The 12,424-nt window shown below is 34.9% G+C and overlaps 7 protein-coding genes across 7 annotated transcripts; all 7 read right to left on the reverse strand.

Annotated features, from left to right (window-relative positions):
* Positions 1–1,231: 1,231 nt before the first annotated feature.
* B0P05DRAFT_554252 (uncharacterized protein) lies at positions 1,232–1,773 on the reverse strand (the record flags this gene model as incomplete). Its single annotated transcript, XM_051579660.1, has 2 exons — positions 1,551–1,773; positions 1,232–1,504 (listed from the first exon to the last, which is right to left on the reverse strand). Coding segments are annotated over exons 1-2 (281 nt in total), but the record flags the coding sequence as incomplete, so codon positions are not given.
* Positions 1,774–1,776: 3 nt separating this feature from the next.
* B0P05DRAFT_554256 (uncharacterized protein) lies at positions 1,777–3,828 on the reverse strand. The gene is made up of 7 exons (XM_051579661.1): positions 3,520–3,828; positions 3,270–3,461; positions 3,195–3,224; positions 2,414–3,143; positions 2,325–2,365; positions 2,079–2,275; positions 1,777–2,034 (listed from the first exon to the last, which is right to left on the reverse strand). The coding sequence occupies exons 1-7, from the start codon at positions 3,690–3,692 to the stop codon at positions 1,829–1,831; spliced, it is 1,569 nt and encodes a 522-aa protein (XP_051431855.1). The 5' UTR covers positions 3,693–3,828; the 3' UTR covers positions 1,777–1,828.
* Positions 3,829–4,091: 263 nt separating this feature from the next.
* On the reverse strand, positions 4,092–4,814 carry B0P05DRAFT_554261 (uncharacterized protein). The gene has a single exon (XM_051579662.1). It carries the CDS (start codon positions 4,788–4,790, stop codon positions 4,524–4,526), a length of 267 nt encoding a protein of 88 aa, XP_051431856.1. The 5' UTR covers positions 4,791–4,814; the 3' UTR covers positions 4,092–4,523.
* On the reverse strand, positions 4,173–4,569 carry B0P05DRAFT_554263 (uncharacterized protein; the record flags this gene model as incomplete). Its single annotated transcript, XM_051579663.1, has 1 exon — positions 4,173–4,569. A coding segment is annotated over exon 1 (164 nt), but the record flags the coding sequence as incomplete, so codon positions are not given.
* A 446-nt stretch (positions 4,815–5,260) lies between the features above and the next one.
* Positions 5,261–6,171, reverse strand: B0P05DRAFT_476180 (uncharacterized protein; the record flags this gene model as incomplete). Its single annotated transcript, XM_051574885.1, has 2 exons — positions 5,261–5,722; positions 5,779–6,171. Coding segments are annotated over 2 exons (855 nt in total), but the record flags the coding sequence as incomplete, so codon positions are not given.
* A 1,681-nt stretch (positions 6,172–7,852) lies between these two features.
* On the reverse strand, positions 7,853–8,783 carry B0P05DRAFT_228881 (uncharacterized protein). Its single transcript, XM_051573274.1, has 4 exons — positions 8,744–8,783; positions 8,589–8,676; positions 8,126–8,544; positions 7,853–8,076 (listed from the first exon to the last, which is right to left on the reverse strand). The coding sequence occupies exons 2-4, from the start codon at positions 8,609–8,611 to the stop codon at positions 7,925–7,927; spliced, it is 594 nt and encodes a 197-aa protein (XP_051431859.1). The 5' UTR covers positions 8,612–8,676; positions 8,744–8,783; the 3' UTR covers positions 7,853–7,924.
* A 1,693-nt stretch (positions 8,784–10,476) lies between these two features.
* On the reverse strand, positions 10,477–12,138 carry B0P05DRAFT_599031 (uncharacterized protein). The gene is made up of 5 exons (XM_051583191.1): positions 11,606–12,138; positions 11,321–11,502; positions 11,121–11,264; positions 10,942–11,066; positions 10,477–10,813 (listed from the first exon to the last, which is right to left on the reverse strand). The coding sequence occupies exons 1-5, from the start codon at positions 11,637–11,639 to the stop codon at positions 10,498–10,500; spliced, it is 801 nt and encodes a 266-aa protein (XP_051431860.1). The 5' UTR covers positions 11,640–12,138; the 3' UTR covers positions 10,477–10,497.
* Between the last annotated feature and the right edge of the window lie 286 nt (positions 12,139–12,424).

Consider the following 12,424-nt stretch of genomic DNA (forward strand, 5'->3'; position numbering starts at 1 on the left):
CAACTACTCGCTGGAAGCGTTAAAGGCAGACGTCTAACACACCTTTTCTTTAACCACTCGTTGTCTTCTTGATTAGATACTTAGCACTAGAATTAAATTTAGGTGGATAATTTGATCAACCATTTTCATGGAGAGGATTCTTGTTTAGATGATGTAGTGCCCTCTTAAAGAGTCCTTTTTGGGTACATTATGCTGCATAAACAAGGACTAGAACTATTGGTCATTGTTTGAGTAAAGGTCTTAAGAGTCTTTCTCTACACTTACTTATTTTGCGTCGCCTTCAGGACACGTCTTTGTTTAGGTCTTGTGCTAGGGATCTTTTAGTATAGACTTACATGTAATGCATTCACTGCTTTGCTGAAAGTCAAAGTTGTCACCTTGGCATCTCTCTGAATATGTTTATCTCGCAAATCCTGAAGTCAAGTGTTCAAATTATCCAATCCAAAATATTTGACCAAGCTTTAAGGGGTTTCTTTTTCTTTGAGTAGCAAGACATGATGTAGCATCCTAGTGCTTGTTATTAAAGACATATCTTTGTATTGTAGAAAGCTAGTTGAAACATAAAACTTGTCTTCAACCTCTTCTTCTATGATATATTGGATTGTTTGATGATTCATCCTGCGAAATATGTTTAACATACACAAACTTAGTAGAGTTGTTGAGTGCAGCACAGAATAGTTAAACTAACAATAAACAAGTATTTCTAATTCTTCTCCCATTTGAGATCCAATTCTCGTTACAGCAGAACCCAAAATGTTCTAACCTTCTATAACAATGGCTTGTTCTGCAAATAGATCCTTGATATCAATCCCAAGCCCAAATCTTCTTTCAGAATATTTTGTTTTGTAAGGTCACTTCTGCAGGTATGTCAAGTGGGACCATACCTTTCTATCTCAAGGAAAAAAACACAATTGTGGATCTTTGGTTGTTTGTTTATTGTATTCAGCCTCTTTCTTTCTTTCTTTCTTTCTTGGGGTTCATCTCAATCATATTGACGACTAATTGCAAATTATCTTCAACCATCTTCTCAAGAAGTGTTATTTTTCTAAAACAAAACGAGGCTGCTTCAATACATTGAGTTGCTTCATTTCCTTTATCACTAAAGATGCGTTCTCTTCCTCTTCGTGAACAAGAAGGCATTTCAGAATCCATTGTTAAGATTGAAATTGTAGAAAGAAGAATAATGTTGTGGCCCTGGCCAACTTATCGATTTGCAGAAAATGACCAAAATGCTTTCAAAAATGTAACCAATTAAATTCAAAAACTTTTCAGTAAAGTAACCAATTGACGGTATGAGAAGCCCTTTTTTTTTGTTTGTTTGAATGGATAGATACATTAAGCGATAAAAAAAAAATTAAGCCTTCACGTCTTGAAACTAATTACTATCTACTTTTCTAGGTCTGCCTCTACCACGCTTTGGAGTTGGTGGATTGGCTTCTTTTTTCTCTTCTTTGGCTTCTTCAGGCTGAACCTTTCGAGGTCGACCGCGCTTTCTTTTTATAGGCTACAGTATAGATTAAACGATAGATTCCCTACTCATAAGATATTACCTCTTCATTCTGAGATACATTTAAAGTTGCTACTTCTTGTTCGTTCTTTTCTCCTTTATTTTCAGCTGTGGGTTCAGCAGTGACTTTTTTTGGAGGTCTGCCTCTTTTACGCGCAGGAGCCTTTTCTTGTTGAGCTGCCTTATCTAAAGTAGTTCCTTTATCTGCTGCTCTTGTTGTAGGCATATTATATACAATAAAAAGAAAAAGAAAAGAAAAAATCAGTGAGAAAAAAAAAATAGCAAAGTTTTTCCCCCTTTATTATCCTCTATTTTCAAAATTTAATTTTGACCAAAAAAGCGTGTCATCACACTCAGATAATGAGAATTAATAGTGTCTTTCTCATTTTGATACAAAGTCATTAAGGTTCCCATAGAGGTCATGAACAACAAAATATCTCCATGTGGTATATTCCTGACTTTGCCACTCTTCAACAATGTCTTCCAGAAGGATTCTAAGGCTCTAGGAAGACAATATAAACCAAGTTCTGCCTCATAGTATTAGTCAAAGAAGGAATAAATCGCGACATACCTAATTGACGACCAGGTGCTTCAATGGCCACCATACTACCAGCCACTGCTCCTGTTGCAGCATAGATCCAAGGAGCATCTCTGCCTGTTACTCGACGAAGTGTACAAGGAGTAGACAAGCCCATAACAACATACATTGTCAAAAACAAGGCAGACCGAAGACAAGATATACTAAACTTTTGCAGAACTGTTTGAGGGCTAATTCAGTATTAGTTATTTTTTCTCTATCCGTTTTCTGTACATTTACTCTATTCTCATTTGCTTTGATCTAAATACTGCCAACATGATCTATGTATCCAGTTAAACAGAGGAACATACATTAGAAATAGTACTTACCACATTCAAAGGTACATAGAGCTTGAGTGATCGAAGGAATTCATCTTTAAACAATCCAAACTTGTCTATGGTGCAACTAGAGGTCAAGGGATGTTGAATAGAACACATAATGTATTTATGGTGTAGTTTGGGATGAATTGAACTAGCAATGTTTGGACTGACATATTGAGAAATGAAGTCTTGACTAGTGACACCTTCAGGCACTTTGATAGAGATACCATCTTCAACCAATTGATGTACTGTCACACCAACAGCTTCTGCAATACGAGCAGCCATTCCATCATAATACTTTTTAAAGCTAGCATGAGTCAATAAAAAGGCAAAGAATGACCGAGGCAGAGTATCATGGTTAAATAAAAAGGCATAGATAATTTGAGCATTGGCCAACATCATCACACCAACACCAGAAAATCGCTGTATAAACTCGGCAAAACAATCGTCCCATCTTTTTTCTCCTGGATGATTTTCTTTTCGCTTGATAGCCCAGTGTTTCATCAACCATGCACCACTGAATTGGAGAGCTCTTGTGAACAAATAGAGCATGATAGACTGCCTTCTACGCTTGTCACGATCAAAAGCGAGAGCTAAACCTGCCAAGCTGCCTGCTACAAATGCATTTAATCTATCTGATTTCCTGTCCTTTGTCTTTCTATAACGACGCATAGCACACAAAATTCCTTTGTAACTACTAATAAAGGTACTCAAAAACAAGGCAAAACAAGCTGTATCTCTAGTGTGAAGGTTAACGATATTCGTGATTTAACCTTCTGTTTTATTTTACCTTCCGGCCATTTGCTTTAAAACGCCCGGCCTATGATATCAAAGTCAGTTTGTAAGCATGAATTTATAGTTATACCTCTTTAATATTTTGCCAGACAAGAGTGTGGGTAAGACGCCAATGAGGTACTTTACAGCAAACGCAACTGTAAATGTCTTGATGAATCCACGTGTACAATTCTGTGTACACGTCTTGCCTTCGTGTCGACACAAGCCGGGACTTGGATTTTCTGCTGCTGATATTTCCATGCTGAGACGACTCAAGTTTTGACTAAGAGTATAGCGTGTATCAACCATGTCTGTTTTTTTTTATTTCATTTTTTTTTTACCTGCTCACTCGTTTCAGTCGTTCTTGAAATGATCTTATGGACGAAATAACTGTTTCTGTTTCTTGATCAGTCAAGAGTTTAGAAACAATTCGAGCTAAACTCTCAAGAAAGTTTTCATAGTAAGAAATAGGCAATGGTGGTATACCATTCGCTCCTGGTATAATGTCTGCCATTGATAATAGAGAAATAAGAAGAAAGTAAAATTTATGGTCTAAACCCCATTTTTTCTTCTTTTTTTTCTCATCACATGATTGTCTTTTTATGCAAGCAATCCTTCTTTGGTTGATGGTTACTAAAAAGAGAAACGGAGTTTTTGTGTCTATTCAACAGTAAGCGAAGACCTTTACAATATTTCTACTTTGAATTCAGACGATGTTAGTTTTTTTCTGGACGAATCAAAATTAAATTTCCAGATGTTTTTCTTACTTATTTTGGACGAAATAAAAATGGAAATTAAACAGAAGAATTATTAGAGAAGATACAATAGTATGTTAGATGATTTTACCTATAACAATCTTAATTCCCGAAGGAAATACTGTGTTCATTACGGCGATTATTGCTTTTCTTTTTAATTTCTCTTGAATCGTTCTGGATAGCCTTCACCCTTCCAAATTGACTTGGCAATGTTCATCGTATTCAAACTAGCGTTGATGTCACGCTGCCATAATGTTCTGCACGTCTTGCAAACGAGAACACTATTACCGCGGGCACCACTTAAACCACCCAAAGTTCTACTTTCACATTTGGAGCATATTTAGGACGTCAAATATTCATCAATGTCCACAACGAGTAAGTCACCAGTCCTCTCTCTTCTTTTCAACGTTCTGTATAAAAGACCAGTGACACCAGTCCGGACCATTTTCATCTTCACATGGTCCTTCCCAAACATGCCACTACCAGATACTATCAGTGGTACCTTCTGTTTGTACTGAAAGAAATTGCTTTCGCCAAGTACCATAAACTTATGAATATAAAAATTATCGTAGCCATGCCCAAGTAACTTTTTACCTTGTTTCTGTTGTTTTCGGTGTCACTTTTCTCTTTTCTTTATCCTTCTTTCCGGAATTATTCCCCTTCTTCTTCCGCTTCCCTTTGTTCTTTGCCCTTTTTCGTTTATTTCCTTTTGACTTCTTGTTGTATTTCTTGGTACCATCTAACAACATTTTCACCATTCGCCCCGGTGCTCGTTGGCGACCCTGGTATAAGAAAAAGGTTTCTTTTGCAGTTTCTTGATTATAAAAACTGAAAATACGACCAATGTTTTCGAGCATATATACAGTGATTCATTGGCAGTCTTATTGGTAGGTATATTTGTTTCAATCGTCTTAATACCGCATGCTTTCTTTTTCCTCTCTTGCTCTGCTGAGAATTTTGTAGAGCCTGTCAAGTGGTAATATTCCTTGATGGAACATTGTCTGAAGTCGTTAATATTACCACTCGAACCAGCAAATGCAGTGAAGACCCTTTTTCTTCCTGGATCTACGGCTATTTATAAATAGTGGCTGTCAACTTCATACTGCTCAGAAGCATCCAGGATCAGATCAACTTGATTGATTTGCTTGGTTAAACGTTTTTCTGTGATTGTTCGTTTGTCAAAAACAAAATCAACAGAAAAACCGTCTGATCTGATTAGGTTACCAAAGAGCCTCTTGTTTGTTCCAGTGGGTAATAAAGATTCAATCCTAATAATAAACATATCTTAAATGACCATCATATAAAAACATTTTTTACTACTATGTACTTACGATTTGATTCTAGGCGGTTTAAAATCAAATACCTTGTAGAATAAATGCAGCTGATCATTATACCCTCTAGGGAGTGGTTTGCCAGGAAGAAATGCTACTAATGCATTGATCGAAACTGTCACTGATCGCCAATGGCATGATGGTGAAGAGAATACATTGAACAGCCTTGGTAAAGGAAGTCTTCTAACGTCAAACGCTTTATGGGATTGATGTTCTCTTTCAAAGACAGCCAGTATATGAAACAACTGAGGAACAAAAAAGCCAGGTTTATCAGCTAATGATTTTATACTAACTCTAGCATCGAGTTTGCTTTTAAGTGGCAGGCATAGTTCATCGATTCTTCGTTTGATCATAGGGTCTTCAAATGATTTCTGTTCAGGCCACACCGCTTCACCTTGGCATACATATTGATATCCATATTTTATAACAATGTCATCGACGTCCTTCGGAGCCATGGACTATATACATAATATTTAAGTATTTAGAGTAAATGGATGTGATTATTAGCTCTTACAACAAACATAATTTGAATTTGATATTGCAAAAATCTTCTCAATATATTTTCAAGTCTTTCTACAACTGCATTCTCGTAGGTGGTTGCCAGCTCCTTGCAGGCCTCGGCGATGCACTGGCTAGCTCCTCCAATCAAGTCTTCATTAAAAGTGGCATTAGGATTTCCAGCTTTGAAGTTATCCCATTCTTGTAAAAACATTTGTGGCAGAAGCTTGGTGTTTTTAAGTTCTCTATTGTTCACCAGTTGACAAACAGGATACCAAAACTGTTGCCGAAAGACACCATCAGGTACGGATTCATTTGGGGTTTTTGAAAGATACCAGTTCACAAAAAGTTTGGCTCTAAACACTATCTCTCTTACAGCGCTACAACACGAGGTTATTTTCTGCTTCAATATGTTTTAATATTCTTCCTTGACACAATTTTGAAAAGGTAATTTACGAGCGTAAAAAGTGTAATTTGGCCCAAGATTCTGAAGCATAGTATTTGACTTACTCGTAATGTAAAATGAGCAGAAGAGTGACCGGGAAGTTCACACTTCTTGCATATTACCCCCGGATTAACTTCAGCTTGATTCCTTTGACTTTTTGCTGCTCTTTTTATTTTTTCAGTATTTCAGGCTGCTTTCTCTTTCTTTTTCTGGTACCAACTATTAGATAGGTTTAGTGACCAATATGGCCATATCAATTGAACACTTAATGATCATACCTTCGTGGCCAGTTTCTTGTGTATATAATTGACATTTGTAGATTTTTTTTTGACCAGTGGCCTTTTTTACCACAGTCCAAACATGTTGCATCTAAATCGAATGATATTGTCAGTTAGACTTTTACTGCACGAAAAGCTACTTGCATACCTTCAGATTCGTTTTTTCTATTCGATTTGTATAAACTAATTGTTTTTTTTTGGAATATAGTTGTACGATGCATGATAGATTTGATATATCAAAATAAAGAAAAAGGAAAGCTCATAAAAATCAAACTGTCCCATCTCATTGACACGGGTGTTGACAGCATTTTTTGAAACTCATTATATCAGCCGCTCCTATCCATACCAAGAGTTGTTGTCCGCATTTTGTCGTTTAAAAACGAGCCAGACCTATTGCTAAGGGTTGGAGCAGATGGAGAACTCAACTTTTCTTTAAATAAGATGAACCTCGTTAAAAAAACATTATAACAGACAAGTCGATCTAACTATTGTTAATGATCTGGTATAAATAACTTTAAATAAATAAAAGTATATTATCACAAATAAATCTTTTCTCATAACAAGAACATTTGTCATATATTATTATTATTATTATTATTATTATTATTATTATTATTATTATTATTATTATTATTATTATTATTATTATGCCAGCTAGTCATAGTTTGATAGCAATAGAACTGAGTTCATTCTAAACAATGATATAGCTGAATTAACATTTACACTCCTACGGAATAGAGTCATATAATCCAGGAACCAGTAAACAGATTTCATCTATGAATGATAAATAACTGTAAAGATGGTTCGCAAAGTATATTTTATTGAAAAAGCCAATACTCTTATTCCATCTAATATAACCTTCAGCTCATCAAGTCCTATCTCAGGTTACATCTAAGGACATAATCCAATCATATATAAACCTAGAATATAAAAAATCTTTCTCGAACTTTTACCTTAATAAACATTTATAAACGGTCTCAAAGTACTTCCTACACGTCTCTTTATTTTTTTTTATTTAAAAAGTCCCAAAACACCACAATAACCAGTCATTTTTATATTGCTTCTCTAATCATTGATTTCCCTTTACAGATAAATGTCTAAATGTAAACTCTCATTCATCCAAAAAGCTAATTCTTTTTCTGTCTAATTTCCCACTTTATTTCGTCCAAAATAGGCAAGAAAAACATCTGGAAATTTAATTTTGATTCGTCCAGAAAAAAACTAGCATCGTCTGAATTTGGTGTAAAAACAGTATTACGGTTATTGTTATTATTGCCTCTTGGGCGTAGAGAATGATTTTACAACGAGTTTGCTTCTGTCTGTAGACTTGAGTAGCACTTTGTCAGATTTAAAAAACTGGAGTAAAATACTGCAAGTACGATGAACCAAGTTCTAAATTACATGTGATTGATTAACGTTGAAAAATGAAGGAATAGTTTTCAATTTACCTCTAAATGATACATAACCTTGAACGTGTTGTCAAGAACACACAAATCCTCAATACAAGTAGGAAGAACACACCGACCAATATCAAACAAACGATACACGCCTGAATACATCAAATCCATTCCCAATATATAAACAAATCGACCTATTTTGACTTATGGAATGCTTTCTTTTTGGCAAAAGACACTACTTACCACTCACAAGTAGTCCAAACACAGGTAAATCATGAGGACAGTTTGTGTTTATCATATAGTCGATTTCGTCTTTCATCATGTTGGCTATCTTGATAAAGTCAGGATGCTTCACGGCATTGTTGTATTCTTTTGTCTTGACTTCGGCTATTACAATTTGTTGCTTATAATCATTATATTTCACTTTGTACGAAGCATCGGGAATTCGACCTCTTTTACGTCTTTGTTTACTTCCTTGACTTTTTTCTGCATTTCTATTCCCAACACACATAAACAGTAAGGAAAACAAATTATCATAAAATACATACCCACATAATTCTCGATTTTTGTCGATTGTAAGGAAATGGTTTAAGATTGGCTGAATTCTACTTTTTATCAACACGTCTTCGTACTCTTGATGATCGACCTCAATTGATTTCATTCTAAACAACTTAAAAATTTACACATAGACTATTATAGTTCTTACATATCCAATAATGCTCCAACCATTTTTTCACTCTCGTTCGTTGTGACACCGAAAAGGATAGCTGTTTTTTTTAACGCAGTCTTGATGTCTTCCATTGCAAGCTATTGTGTATAAGTCAACATAATTAATATTAAACAAAAAACTTTAAACAGTACCTCATACAATGCTCGTAAGTTTTTCAATTGAAATTCTTCAATTTCTTTTATCTCTCTTTTTGCATATTTTCGCTTAATTTGATCAATCATCTTTTGTTGTATACCTTCTTCAATCAAGTAATCCATTTCATTATGTATATAGAAAATGGAATTCAATGACCTGTCTTTTTCAGTACAGTTGTATGGTTTACTATAAGTACTTACAGTTGTTGTGTAGTGTTCAATTCAGCGTCTTCTTGGGCCCGTACTACCGATGATTGTCGAAAGCTTTTCAGTACATCGGAGATGTTTGTTTGTTCAATAATCCACTAAAAATAAAGTTAGATTGTAGATCCACTAGAGAATAATAATTACTTCAATAGGATTGACAAATACTTCAAGCTCTGTAGTTCTTCCTCGCAAATAATTCAATTTTCTCTTTAGAAACTAATTAGATTTTTTTATGTTTATCTAGTGCATGAACCTTTTTTCTATTTTCCTAATTCATTTTTATATGAATTACTGTATATTCAAAGTAAGAAAGAAATGTACTTACCTTCAGTATGTTGGTTAGAGCATCCTTAGCGGACTTTCCAAAATGAAAAGTTTTTTATTTTAGATAGGTCAAACATTTTTTAGCGGACTTTCCATCAGACTTTCTAAAATGAAAAAAAATAAAAATTTCCTCCAAAACTATCTAAAATAAAAAGTTTTCGGTAGACTTTTCAAAATTTTATTTTAGAAAGTCCACTAAAAAAACAGACTTTCCAAATCATTTTTTTCTGAAAAAAAGTATAAATTTTAGAAAGTCTGATGAAAAGTCCGCTAAGGATGCTCTTATGGTTGGGGATTCAGGCATTACATTTGGCGATAATTCTTCTGTAATATCAAGAGATACTGCTATATCTTCATTGTGTGAAGAACTCGAATTGGCATTAATATCATGTTTTTCTTTCTCATTAGTGGAGTTAAAGAAAACATCCTAAGAAAAATTCCAAACATGAATAAGGCATAAATGGAGTTTTAACCTACAATTTCATCTTCCTATAGAAAATATTGCATAAGTTACACTTTTTGTTTTAACTGAAGATAGTGTAGTTACAGGTTCAAAAGTACGTTTGTTAGCTTCTTTCAACAAGTATTCTTTTCTTGGCAATGATAGCAATAATGTATCTTGCGCTATTGTTTTCTTTATCGTTTTGATTTCTTCTTCCTTCCAATAACTGTTTGCTTCCTCTGAATTGAGTATCTATCGTGATATGATGTATCTCATTTCATACAATTTAAAAGGAACTTACCTGATATTTCTTGTCTTTAATTTCATAAGCAAACTTTATCACTGAGCAGTTTTTTTTATTGTATTCAAAACGCGCGCATGTTTCAATTAAGCTTTTAAAGTGACTTTCAGCTTCTTCTCTGTTCTTGATAAAGATGTGTTTGAAGAATTCGCTTATTGAGAAAGGTTTTTTACTGTGATACTTTAATATGAAATCCATCAAGAAAGATAAAAGAAAAGTGCACAAAAGGTTCCTCTTTTTATGTCGTTCAAAACTAGTATATCAAAAATCCCACGTGATTGTCGGTGTTTGAATAGAATTGTTCATAAAAACTGGTGAATACCTGGTACACAGACTAAGAATTTCGACGCATTTTGAAAAGTCTGTGGTTTTATCTTCTGGAATTCAATTTTACTTGCATGAATTAACGGATCTAAGGAAACACAGTCGGACATAGTTTATTAAAGATTCCTATAGGTTTTCATAAAAATACATAGACTAGAACGTAATCAAATAGTCCTTTGAGATACATAAGCTAGGGAATGAGACTCTCAGGCGTTTATGATCCATATTGAGTATTGGGATGTTCAATTTTCTGAACTTTCCCTTTGGAGTTCGGCTACATTCAACGTAATAGAAATGGGAAAATGCGCAAAAGAGTAGTTCTTCCAAAATCCAGGTGTAAACTGTCTCAGTTTCAGGCTTTACAAAGGCAACAGCCACAGCAAAATTGTGTAGTTTGTTGCTACCCTTGACAGATATAACATTGCTAGTACCAACAATGTTGACCAAAGTTATCTTGCGTCCGTTCGTCCTATAGGTGCCATCAATTGTCAGGGCTTCAGGCTATCTTCTGGTTTCCTTAATGACTGCTTCATTGATAAAAAAAAAAAGAAATCATAGACTTCGTGATTTGAGTTGACTTGAATTCAAACAACACACTTAAGATATTCCATTTGAGTAATCAATGAGTACATTCCTTTTCCATCTTGATGCTTGAGCAATAAGGTTTGGATGTTTTGAACATCTCTCTTTACGATATTGCTAATACCTGATACTTTCATAGTCTATCTAGAGTACGATTAGAGCTTATATTTTATTCTTCATGCCTGATAAGTTACCTCCATAACGTTAGAGACAGAATCTCTATGATAATCGCCCAAGATAGAATAAATTTGCTCCATAACTTCAGGGTTTTGTCTGCGATGGATTGCATAGGTGATATCACCTTGCGAGATTGGATGACTATGCACAGCATTGCTACTCTTAATAGTTAAGTTAAATATCTTGACAAAAGCAGCACATGCGAACCTTTGAGTACTTTTCTTGTAATTATCTTTGCAACAATCTTGGTTGGTGCTTCTTCAATTAGATCAGATTCAATCATAGTGTCGATGACCTCAATTTCTTCTCCAGTATCGAGATCAATTAAGGTAGATTCATCAGTTTCATCATCTCTGATACGCTTGAAGCCTCCATGCTTACAAATGTAGTGGCACTCTCCTTTCTTGGGGTGAGAGTCCTTAACAGAGAAAACAACATTGGATTTTTTTTCCAGAAGCCAAAATAGCTCCCTTCAAATCCTCTTTTAATTCCGACTTCTTACCAATTGCAAACTGAAGATTGAATTCAGCATACATTTTGTTGCGAGTGTTCCTGATTTTCTTTTGATTTTAATGCCAGACTGATGTCATATTTTTGGTAGTCGGAGTTCGTAGTTGGTGCAAATAATCCATGTACTAAGTATTCACTTGAAAATTTCCTGTTTCTCTTTACCAAATGTTCAGAACCTGTTTCCTACCGGCATGGAGGACTAGGGTACACGGAGACCTAGCATGGGTTGAGGTAGAGCAGAGGTGACTCTCTGTTTGGCCACATGTGCCGACAGTATAACACGAAGGAGTAGCAGTCGGGGCCGCTGCAAAGCAGCCTTTGCTGCTATGAGGAGCGTGTCTCTGAGCATTTAGTAATAAGCGAACATTTCTCTTTTCCTTAGCCACCACGTATTTAAGCGGGTTGTTTCTAACTGTAAAGCAATACTGAAAGCTTTGATTTTATTGACTTTGCATATCGTACTATTTATAAAATAAAAATAACATTTTTGATACAAACTCTTTACTAGCCTCTGCAGTCTCTAAGACAACCCCAAAAAGAAAGAGCAAATTAAATAACGTAATGGGAATGTATCCTCTATCTCTTTGCTTACTATCCTATAAGTCTGTGGCTCCAAAGTAAAAGCCTGTACTGCACATCAAAAAGAAACAGCATTGCTGGCATTCAATATTTCCAGTCTCCGTCAGCATCATTCAAAAAGAGAAAAAAGTTTTCATTTTCGACATCGCAACGATCTTTTCTAGATTCACTATGGAAGACGACGGTATTTTGTTAAACTTTGGTACTTTAGCACCCAAGTCAGTCAAAAAAC

The sequence above is a fragment of the Gilbertella persicaria genome, assembly GCF_025201335.1.
Source record: "Gilbertella persicaria strain CBS 190.32 chromosome Unknown B0P05scaffold_40, whole genome shotgun sequence".
Lineage (NCBI taxonomy): Eukaryota > Fungi > Mucoromycota > Mucoromycetes > Mucorales > Choanephoraceae > Gilbertella > Gilbertella persicaria.

Bases quoted from the DNA above. Each gene is read 5' to 3' on its own strand.
- B0P05DRAFT_554256 (XM_051579661.1), bottom strand. From the start codon at position 3,692: ATGGCAGACATTATACCAGGAGCGAATGGTATACCACCATTGCCTATT. The intron at 3,225-3,269 runs GTATAACTATAA...TTGATATCATAG, and splicing joins TCTGGCAAAATATTAAAGAG to GCCGGGCGTTTTAAAGCAAA. The intron at 2,276-2,324 runs GTAAATGTACAG...ATACTGAATTAG, and splicing joins TCAAAGCAAATGAGAATAGA to CCCTCAAACAGTTCTGCAAA.
- B0P05DRAFT_228881 (XM_051573274.1), bottom strand. From the start codon at position 8,611: ATGGTTGGAGCATTATTGGATAT. The intron at 8,545-8,588 runs GTAAGAACTATA...TAAGTTGTTTAG, and splicing joins GTTGGAGCATTATTGGATAT to AATGAAATCAATTGAGGTCG. The intron at 8,077-8,125 runs GTAAGTAGTGTC...AAGTCAAAATAG, and splicing joins GTTTGGACTACTTGTGAGTG to GTCGATTTGTTTATATATTG.
- B0P05DRAFT_599031 (XM_051583191.1), bottom strand. From the start codon at position 11,639: ATGTATGCTGAATTCAATCTTCAGTTTGCAATTG. The intron at 11,503-11,605 runs GTAAGAAGTCGG...ACCCCAAGAAAG, and splicing joins CAATCTTCAGTTTGCAATTG to GAGAGTGCCACTACATTTGT. The intron at 11,067-11,120 runs GTAACTTATCAG...TACTCTAGATAG, and splicing joins CTGTCTCTAACGTTATGGAG to ACTATGAAAGTATCAGGTAT.
- B0P05DRAFT_554261 (XM_051579662.1), bottom strand. From the start codon at position 4,790: ATGCTCGAAAACATTGGTCGTATTTTCAGTTTTTATAATCAAGAAACT.